The following is an 11,425-nucleotide window of genomic DNA, read 5'->3' on the forward strand; positions in this document are numbered from 1 at the left end:
CTGCACCAGGCACTTGTCAGAGACAGAGAAGGAATGTGGGATGCAGTGCATAGTGAATTGGAAGGGAGGGGATGCTTATTCTCAGTGCACCCAACTTTCCCATTAAATTGCAACCAAATGTGTGCTTTTTAGGCACATCACTTGGTGGCTGTGATATAAAGGTAAATTACAGAGTAATTGAGGTTTGAGGGCATTTTAAACAATGCAGGTATTAGGCTTAAGAGTTTTTTTAATTCACTGAATTTTTGAACTTCAAACACTTGCACAGAAGGAAGAACATGGCTATTACATTTGGACTATGTACTTTTGAAGATCTGATATTATTGACTGTGGCCGAGTAAACAAACACTTTTAATTATGATTCGGTGATTCAAAGATTAACCATCCATATGTGACGAATTTTGCAATAATTTTTTTAAGAATTAGGTTACCAGACAGGAATTGTACATAGCAATAACATGAATTTTTCTGAAATGATCTGAAAATCCTCAAGTAAATGTGTCAACAAAGTCAAATATATTTTATATCTTTACATCATTTCTTTCATAAATACTGCTGTTCAATTCTGCTTTTAACCCTTTACAGTTTTTAAACCAATTGAAACTGTGCATCTGTTCATAAAGATAAATAGTAAGTCACATAAAGGAATATCATCTGTAAACTCAAAATTACTGGTGAATGATCATTGCTCTTTTCTACCATAGTCCCTATTCTCAGAGATAGGTATTTCATTGTAGTACCTCTTTTGAAACACACACCACCGTTTCACAACTCAGCAGCTGACAAGGAAAGACAGGACTTTTAGAACTGAGTCCTTTTTGTTAGAGTCAGTGGAATTCAACCAGGATGCCTGGACCAGCCCACTCAGAATTACTGGTGGACTGAAGCCTTGATGAATGACTTCATGTAACTGAATATGAACTCTCATCTCCATAAGCCACTAATGAACCTTCTGCTGTCAATATTTTTGTATGTTACGTAAAACCTGTTTATCATAAAACACAGTTCTGTCAAAATGATACAATTTTCAAAATTTCTACAGACAGAGTTTGCTTCATTTTATCACTTTTTTCCTGTCCAGAACTGTCCTGTCCAGAGATATTTAGCCTCACTGGTACTGAAAAAATGTTCAAAATTATTATCTGAAGTTTCTTTCTTTTAGATTTCCACAGGTGTTATTTTTAGGCTAGCTTGAGGCAAAACGAAGTTACAACCAACTTCATATGGAAGGGGTCAAGTGATAATGATACAATAACATCCCCCTTTCTCTTAGGAGCCTGATATTGGGAAAAGTTCTATTGGTGAGAAATGCAGAGAGGTCTCTCTCAAAAAGTTGTTAAATTGGGCAAACCCCAATTATTCCTCTAATTCCAAGATTGCAAATACTGGAAGTAACAGAGTTTCCAAATACTGGACACGTTAAAAAAGGAGAACAAGCTGACTTAAGACGCTGAAGCAGATGGCATGTGCATTTTAGGAGGTCACTAGACAGGGTAACTCTTGGTTCTAAGAATTAGATATTAAAACAGATGAAAGGATGAATTTGAGAGAGTTGAGTTGAAGTCACTTTATTTTTAATGAAGAAATACTGCAAGGCTAGAATTAAATTAACAGAAGCAGTGAAATCTTCTATTCCGTAGAGCACAAGACCAAAGAAACACACTATCTTTGTGACCAGTGTGCAAAATTCATTCTGAAGACAAGGTGTACCACTGTGTCCCCTTTTTTCTAAGACATACTTTAGCAAAGGGTAAAGGGATAGGAGTGGTTGACAAGGCCTTCCATAACAAAGAAGAAAGAAACAGGATTTTACTGAGACTGAAATTACCTTCTTTAGATTTTGGGTTTGGAACACCTCAACTACTACCACCAAGTCTAAGTTCCTGGTAGTAGCCAGTAGTTTTAAGAATCCATGACCAGTTTAACATCACAGAACTGAGATGAGAGATGTTTCCCTTTCTATTTCTCCCTCACCTAAGTTTTGACTTTTCATTTACATATTTTTTATGTCTCCTTCTTACTTCTAAAGACCAGCAAACAACTTTTTGCACAGGAACAAAAGACAATTTTGGAACCTGGCCCGCTCTAGTCATGCTTATATGCCAGCAACACAGTCTTTTTGTGGCCTTGCAACTCCATCTCAGATTCTTACTGCATGCCTGTTCATTCTTGGCCAAGAAATAGACAGATCTCCTCATCCCTTAGCTTGCAGGCCAGCTGAATACAGTTCCTACAGGTCATGGCCTTGTGCCCAACCTGTTAATCTGCACTGATTAGTAACCATTAAACATTACCTATCACCTTTGTCAAGGGGAGGAGATGGACGTTTACTTGTCACTTGGATAAGTCTGTACTTATACAAAGATCTTAGATAACTGAGAGGGAACTTGGTCATTTATATACCTTACAAGAATAAAGTAGACTTTCAACAGAAGCCTATCTTTGTCCTGCTGACCTGCCTACATTATACAGTCTTTGGTTTACACAGAAGCAAAAAATGTTGTGATCTGTATGTGCTGACATGCAGAAACAGAACTCTGACCTCCAGCTCTCCCATCCTATGCACTGAGCAGAACAGGACTTATTACAGCCTGCAAAGGACACAAATCTCAAGCAAGACAGAAGTTCTATTCATGCACTGTGAATGTGTAAGATCAAAAGCTAATGTAATGCTACATGAGGATGCATAAACCAGATCAAATCTTGGACTTATGAGAAGTACCTTCAAAGGTCAGAGATGTGCTAGCCTGAACTCAGCACAATTTTTGGATCAGTGCTAGTTAATTAATAATCTTATGCATTATTTAAACTCAAATCCTCAGCTAGTGCTACATATATATCCAGCTTTACAAGGTGATACAAGTGACAAAACAGTACCAAACAGCAAGCTCAAGATTCCATAACTACCCATTCTTACCTTGAGGAATATTTAGCTAATAATTATCCTTTATGCAAATAGAGCAATGTCTGGCTGACGACTTCCATTCATTCCAACGTGCAAAACCAGAGCTGGTACATTCCTATCAAAAAGCTATCCAGGTAAGAGATTTACCTCCTTTCCTGTGCCTCTGAATTCAGGTTAATTTGTTCTTTGCCTGTTTTCAAAGGTGCAAAACTGCCTCTTTTCACTTACTTTGCTTGGGCTGTTGCTTCTTGATTTATCATTATGTTGCTGTTCATAAATATTGCTTACAAGGTAGACACTGGGCACAATGTAACCATAGAGTCAGCTGTAAATGGTACAGCAATCATCTTTCCTGCAACCCTCATCCAAGAGTTCAACTATTCAGTTAGTTTTTACTTCTGTTTAAGAAAATGGCATATACTAGGCTTATCTGTTTCTCAAAGTACTACACTGATATTGAAACTGAGAGCATTTTCCTAGTGCTTAAGTACAAAAGAGTGTTTCCAAAATATCGTCCTTACTGCATGTAGTAAACGCAAGATGCCACAGAAAACAACAGGAAAAACCATGAGAATAGACTATCAATTTGGTTCTCTCGATGACAGCTTAGTATGGCTAAACAATGTCCAGCAAAACCACAGGGCAGAAAACAGAGCTTAGTATTTAACTTCATGAATGATGACCAGGGTCTTGAAAAGCTATCTTGAAAGTCTTTTTTTTTTTTCTTTTAAATAACAGACTTTCGCTTTGAAACAGCTACTTTCCCAAAAGCAAGAAATCTGATTTCCAGGAATGTTTTTTGAATCCACAGGAAATGCCTCTTTAGTGGTCGTGTCCTAGGATCCTCCAGAAGAATGATGCTATCTTGCCTTCAAAGCATGTCAATAGTTAGATCAGCATGTTCTGGAATCCTTGAACAAAATCTGTTTCTGCAGAATGAGTGAAACTACTTAATCATGTACTTGCATATATGATCATTCCCAAAGATGATCTTGATGGGCCAGCCTTAACAACAGGTGCTGGCTGACTGCATGAGTTCCACTGTAGCTTGTTCATCAGCCACCTGTCAGTGGCTGTCACCTTACTCACTGGGATATGGAACTGAGAATCCTTGGGAAAACAAGACTTGAATCACAGCTGCTGGTCAATGCAGGCATTTAACACAGAGCACAACTTGCCTGGAAAATCCTAAACCAATTAACAGTTGAAAATAAAAATTGTGAATTGGAGATTTTAATTAGCAATAGACAAATCTAGAAGACTTTCAGAATAAATCTCTCCCTAGTATAGCAGTTTAACTTGTCGAGGATGTGATCTGGCTTTCCTGACTTGTAGAGACCACTAAGCTGGAATGCTATTTTCTTTCATGTTTGAATTAGTGTAATACTGAAACTCAACACAAAAATGCTTTGAAACAACAATATTTTACACCAATACAGTGAAAAAACCAACCAAGCTTATCAAGTTTCACATGATTTTCCTAAAAGGCATTGCCATGTTCTGTGCCTGTAGTCTGACAGCTTGATAGGTCAGTGTATAAATAAATGGTTTTGGTTGCTGGCACCTTGCTTACGTCTACTTCCAAGTATGTCTTAGTTCTGAAGATGAAAATACAATAGCTAATGCAAGAAACATTAATCTCACTTGTTCTGTTTTAGGCACTTGATGCCTTCTAAAACTTTTAGGTTATGTTGACACATTTAAGCAACCCTGCAAAACAAAAGCAGATTAATAAATCAAAGCAGTAGCTCCTAAAGCAGTATTACCTTATATTATATGCAGCTGAGACAAATTTATTTCAGACTAGTCAGTTCTCACAAACGAAATGTACTCCCCACATCTATTCAAATAGGTCCAAAGCACCAATTGCTAGCTTAGGTTTTTATGCCACCATGAAGGGTCAAAGTGCAGTGGGGCATAGTTTCTAGGTACCTTCCTTTGAAAAAAAATTCAGTTTGCAAGAATAACACACCCCTGTACATTGAGTATATGCACTGTGAGGCTAACCAAGGAGTTTTTTTCAAAATTGCGTCATTGCTCAAAACCAGAACAGTAACGTAATCATAGCTACTAGAGCCAAGAAAGATTTCTATAAGACAGAAAAGGTTTCTCATACAAAAGATGATCAACATGAAGAATTTAACTCAACATCTGTGTTTCTAATCAAATGTTTAACTAGATTGATGTCTCCCATGTTTTTCAGTGAGTTATGCAACAAATAAACACAAAACCCGCCCTAACCCCATTAGTTTTTAGTGGATTTTTCATAGTTCAAATATGGAGAAAACAGCAAATGTCACTTGGCTCAAACTCTTTAAATGGTTCTATCCTGACTTACACTTGCAATCACTATTTCAACAAGTGAGCAACTATACTACAGAGCTGTGATACCATCAGAGTTCTGTACTAAATAAAGTATTTAAAATATCTCAGCACAGGGAGACAGGCTCACCCTCATTACTTCCTCATGGCCTTTATAGAGATAGAGTTTCAGATTTTTTGGTTGACAATCAGGATGAAGAGGCAAAAGGATGAAAAGAATAACATTTTTGGGGGTTATGCTGTTTCACAAAGAACAACTCATTCGTTCAGCATGATTATATATGCAGCAGCAGAAACTGCCTGCTGAAGAATCTGCAAAGAGAAATCCTATATGAACATATTGTGATGAATGTTTCTTCCACTGCAGATTTTGTCAGGTCACAGGCATGATGAAAAGACAGGAAGAAAGGTGGGACTAAGGCCAATTGGAAAGTCAGCAGTTTGTTTGGCTTGAGTGGTTCTTCCCCTTGTTTCTCTTTTCCACAAAACAAACTGAGTCAATGTATTTAACATGAAAAATTATTCATTCAGACAAGGTTCTGCTCAACTGCTTTCACTAATATGGTCAAAGGAAACTTGAAAAAACTTCACAGTGAAGATTCTAAGGATAAAACTACAATTAAAAATAACCAAGACTACTTTCTGTTGTAATTATATGAATGTTACACACATACATGAATGTGCACATAAGTAAACTTCCACTTGTTTTGAACAGTTGTTCCAATACTGACGTCAAATGAGATGAACTAACATGTTTTATGCTATGTGCTGCTTCACCTGTGCAGCCCTGTTAAGAACAGCTCTTTCAGCAAATGACAACTTGAATAAAATGCAAACATTATGTTCTGTGGAGGAAGAAAGGGAGGAATAGTGGGTTTGAAAATGGGTCATTTGGTGAACCAGTAAAGAAACCCACCTACTGACCCCTCTATGACTCCTGCATACTACTCAAGTATTACCACTTTATTACCACTTCGGAAGAATGCTGTTTATCTCAGCACCAAAACCAGAAGGCTGGAGTCTTCTCATGTGCACAACAGCAGACAGATCTCCTCTCCTGCATTCTGTCTTTGGAGATGGCAAAAACATTGGAAGCTCCAAGCTCTACTAGGCTGCATAAGTGCACAGGGGATAGCACATGTGGTGGAATCCCATGTAACTTCAATAAGTTACAAGCATCACAGCCTGACAATCATTGGGTTACACAGCCGAAAAATAGGCTGCTGATAACAATGCCCCTTCCTTATTTGGTGTGGCTTTACTGCATTCTAAAAGCAACAAGGAAACTTTAGACATTAACAGTTTCAGGATACCAATCTAGGTTGACAGGTAATTGCTTAACAGCTACAGTGTTCATTTGATATGGAATCTGAAAGCATCAATAGCAAAATAAACAGTTACTTACAGGAAGGAAACCTTTATTTTCAGGGAAAAAAAGAAAAGAATTGAAGAAAATTGCTTCTTGTCAGCTTGAACACAGAAGATACATACTTTACTGTACTACCTTTCTTTGGGGGGGGGGGGAAGGCTTGGTTGTTTTTTACAAAAAAATATTATTCTGATAATCCAGTAAGGCAGTATAGCTAATACATATATATTACCAAGCTATCATTCAAACACAAGATCTAATAGATTTCCAAAGAAATTATGTTCCAATCATCTTATGTATTAAAAATCACCATTATTCCTCGGGGAGCTGCACAAACAATGCACACATCTGAATTGTAATACTTTTTTTTTTCTTTTTTTCTTTTTTCTTTTTTTTTTTTTTTTTTTTGTAAGTACTACATTACTTTCAGGTAAATTGTGTGAGATTAGAGAGAGGCAGTGCAATTAAATATATGAGCCCAGTGTACAGAATCTCATGCAATCTTTTTTATGTAGCCTATAAAAAGCACTCATTGAATACTGAACCGCCCACTAGCTTTTATGTATGTAGAGCAAGGGCACAATACTTATTTCCTGGCTGGCTGAATTCACTTGGCTGTAAGAAGTGAGTGGCACTTAAATAAGGACTTGCTGTCCTCATGCACAAGTCTCTCATTCTCCAAACCAATTTAGGTAAGACAGGAAGTATTGGGATTTTGCCTTTTAAAAATGAGTGTCTTTATTACAGTTGCTAGCATTCTGTATTTGCTAAACTTTATTCATATGCTCTTAAGTACTTCACCTGGTGTTGCAACTTCATTTATCTTTTCTGTCACCTTTGCTTTCTAAAAAAGACTAGATCCAACCCATCTTCCTGTCCAAGCAGATCTTGGCTAGTTGATCTAGGCAGCTAAAGTAAACTTAGCATTGATAAAAATATACATGGATCTTTAAAAATAATTACATTAAATTACATTGTAGTTAGTGTTCTCTTATGATGGAAATAAACCTTACTTACAAACACAAAGAAATTTATACAATGGGAGCTAAAAGTGGGTTTCTTTATTTGGGATGGATAAAACTTGACTGATTTTTTACAATATATTGAGACTACTCTGTAGGTCCTTTTCAATTTGGACAATCAGTCCACGCATTTCTAACAAGAATCTCTACTCTGCCTTTTATCATGTTATAAATTACCTGTAACACCTGAACATCCTGCTTTGAATTGTGGTTAAACTTTGCATAGCCTAAGAAATCATGCTGTATCACCTAAATGTATGCTGTATCATAATACCTGGGAATTTGTTTAAAAGTTCTGCACTAGTTACAGATATGTATCTTCTTATTATTTTCAATCCGGTGGCAAAACATGATTATTAAAATCTTGAAAACTGTTTCTAAGCAGGATAGACAAAATATTTTCTAATAAGCCACTCTCTATTTAGACTACTCCAGGTCAAATGTTTACAGGCTATTGATAATCTGTTCTTTCGCTTTTCAATTATGTTTCTAGTTGGACTTGTTAATGCTTTTTTTCTAAATTTGGAATTCTATACCTTAACTGGCTGTAACCAAACATTAACAAATCAAAACGTTCTTAACAACAAAAAAACCCCATGAATTTACAGAGAATTCTCTCTGTAGCATCTAAACTGTCTATTAATGCTAAAAACATTAAAATTTACCAACAGAATACTGTGCCAGTAAGTTTACTTCAAGTTTTATGAAACAGATGCTTACAGAGTCTCTCTCTAAACACTGAAAGTGGAAAGAAAACAGCTTTTACTTCTAAGTGAAGACAAGCTTTGACACTACTGCAATGTCAGTCCTGGCAGCAAAGAGCTCTGATGTAGAGATCCTGGCTGTTAATGACACACTGGGAGAGGCTAAGACTACAGGTCTGCTTTTCTAAAAGTTCTGCATACTGTTGTATTAGCACCTACAATCTTCATCTAGGTCAGTATGAGTTACTCCTTATCTCTCACTACTCATATATGGGCATCCTCACGTGGAGGTCTCTTTCTCTCCACTGCTAACCAGAAAGGATTTGCCACTCGGCATAGTCCAATGTTTTCCACCTCTGTGTTCCTATTTCATTTTTTTAGCTATATAAGTTAGGGCATTTGCATGTTTTGCCTCTTACTCATGCTCCCCACCTATCCCAAAATTACTTATAAATGCACTAAGCTAATTTCAATTTAATTTGACAATTGAGTAAAAATGCAGAGGTCCAGTTTGGTGAAAAGAGTTGTGTCCATTGAGGCAAGAGACATCAAAAGCACCCTCATCAGGGGAATACAAATAATCCCAGCCATCACATATTAGAAAATAATCAGGAGAACCACAGGAAACACTGCTGTGTTTGTTCTGCTGTACACATAATTATTTCTTATATCTCATTACTGGGGAACAAAGTTGGGTAATGACAGGTTTAAACCTGAAAATATGAACTTATAATTAATATAATAATAAATTATAAAAAATAATAAAAGTGTAATACTCTTCTGACATAGTAATGTCATGGTGCTTGGTCTGCATGTTGCCAATGTGGTGGTATTTGTGAGGAGATATCGATTACCAGAAGCTGCATATCAAAACAAGCTACAGTTCAACAAGTTCACGTTATGTAGCACCTACAAAGAGTCCATCAATGGTTTGTGTACACATCTTTCAGTCAGTACAAGACTAAACTGTTGCTCTCCATAAAACTCTGCTTTACAGGTCCTACCAGCAACATTTTTCTCCTCTGCATTGACGACAACTGCAGTGACAGATCTTTATACCCCATGAGAGTTACTAATCAATGATTATAAGACATACTCACTATACAGGAACACTACAACCTACCTCACTAGCACGTTTATTTCACACCATCAAGTGCTGCCTCTGGTCACAAAGACCTCTACAATAGAACATTTAGAATAGATGATGGAAATCTTTGTCACACAAAAAGATGACTAATTTAACCCCATTTTTCTGTTTTAGAACAAACTGGATTCAATTGAAAGTACTCCTTAACGTGTACAAGAAAAGGCAGATTTATTTCTTAGCCTTATGCGTCAACGGACCCCTGTGAGAATGTTCTTGTTGCGATGATGCTTCCTTTAAAGCAAAATCTGGTGACAAACTTACTTTTAGACTTAAGCGACTGTGCCAAAAAACCTTTATGAACTGCAACCTCACAGAGGTTTTCTTCACTTTGCAGGAACACATAAACAAAGCAAACACTGGGGAAATGGAAAGACCTCTTGAGGCTACCAGAATGGAAAATAACACCTCATTCTGCTTTCTCATGGAAAGAAAGACTCATGTCAAGGTTAACAGGAAAGAAGTCATGCTAGCTCAGCTCAGAAAGAGTTGCTCCTGCACACCACAGAAGCTGAAGAACTTTCTTATGGACTTCTTTCCCGTCTTACAATGGCTTCCCAAGTACCGATGCAAAGAGTACATTTGGGGGGATGTTATGTCTGGGTTAGTGATTGGGATCATTTTGGTGCCTCAAGCAATTGCATACTCACTGCTGGCAGGTCTGAAGCCCATTTATAGCCTTTACACATCATTCTTTGCCAACATTATCTATTTCTTAATGGGCACATCCCGTCACGTCTCAGTTGGCATTTTCAGCTTGATAAGCTTAATGGTGGGACAAGTTGTGGACCGAGAACTTCTCCTGGCTGGGTTTGACTTGAATGATGATGCCCCACCAGCCTCAGGTGATGGCTCTCTGCAGAATGACAATCTGTCCAACACAACTGCCTTCAACCTTACCATTGTGGGGATAAATGCCGAGTGTGGGAAAGAGTGCTATGCTATCAGCATTGCTACAGCCTTGACATTCATGGCTGGAGTATATCAGGTAAGTGGTTGCTGACACCCAGAGGCAAGGTATGAAGTTCCTAAAGATTTTTTGCATGACCTAAGCGTTGGCTTGACTGTCTTTCAATGAGACACATCATCAGTTCATCTGAATGTACCTTGGACTGTTTTCTCCAGGAAGCCTAATTGTAGGCGACTCAGAGACAGCATGAGGCAGGCAGCTTTCTTAGTTGCTAGCAAACACAGGTAAAACAAGAGTCTTCTAAAAGACCATTAACATTGTTTTGATACTCTTCTGCTTTTTCACCTTGCTACTTTCATGGGACAATGAGGCCCAATACAGACATAGGAAATTCCCAGGTAGCAGTGTACTTAACAATGAAGAAATAACTATCTTTCCCAAGATATTTTAATAGAGGTGTACACTTACTCAACAACTTCTACAGGTTCAAAATGTGCAGCTCAGTGTTTTGCTAGGGGGTGCTATGTTCTGCCAAACTGCTGTCCAACAGATAATTCAAAGAAAGGACAAGAGGAGAAATAGACTGACTAGCCCACTTTTCAGACAATGGCTGTGCTGCACTCCTTGACACTTGTCAACTTGACACTTGCTGCCATCAAAAGGATATCAAGAGAGCACAGAAGGAAGCATCATGAACATACTTATCTATTAAGTCTGTGTGTATATAAATATATATACACATATATACATTTATATGAATGCAGAAAGAGCTGGCTATCTTCCTGATGTAGTAAGAAATTTTAGGTAACATATATGAACAAAAAAATGCCCTTGTGAAGTTGTATTTTCCAACGCCATCAAAGAAAGGAGAATCAACTAGTTAAGGACAGAATTGTGGAGTTTGTGAGCTGTTGTGCCACTAAGCCATGCCACAAAGACCACCTGCGCTCCGTTTTCTCTTCTGTCCACAGGGCTAAAATTAAAAGCTGCTTACTACAAAAGCTAAAGTAGGGATCTTATTTGTTGTCATTCAGGTTTTGTTTACAAAG

At 37.5% G+C, this 11,425-nt stretch overlaps 2 protein-coding genes across 3 annotated transcripts in view; one reads left to right on the forward strand and one right to left on the reverse strand.

The window, feature by feature from the left end:
• Positions 1 to 11,425, reverse strand: part of IDUA (alpha-L-iduronidase) — a 52,547-nt gene that overhangs the window by 29,918 nt on the left and 11,204 nt on the right. The window lies entirely within an intron of this gene.
• Positions 1 to 11,425, forward strand: part of SLC26A1 (solute carrier family 26 member 1) — a 43,894-nt gene that overhangs the window by 27,087 nt on the left and 5,382 nt on the right. The window contains 1 exon segment of the mRNA XM_066181577.1: positions 9,804 to 10,454. Within this exon segment, the coding sequence (XP_066037674.1) occupies positions 9,804 to 10,454 (651 nt within the window).

The sequence above is a fragment of the Chamaea fasciata genome, unplaced genomic scaffold (genome assembly GCF_029207755.1).
Source record: "Chamaea fasciata isolate MVZ Bird 193981 ecotype frontalis unplaced genomic scaffold, bChaFas1.0.hap1 SCAF_4, whole genome shotgun sequence".
NCBI lineage: Eukaryota > Metazoa > Chordata > Aves > Passeriformes > Sylviidae > Chamaea > Chamaea fasciata.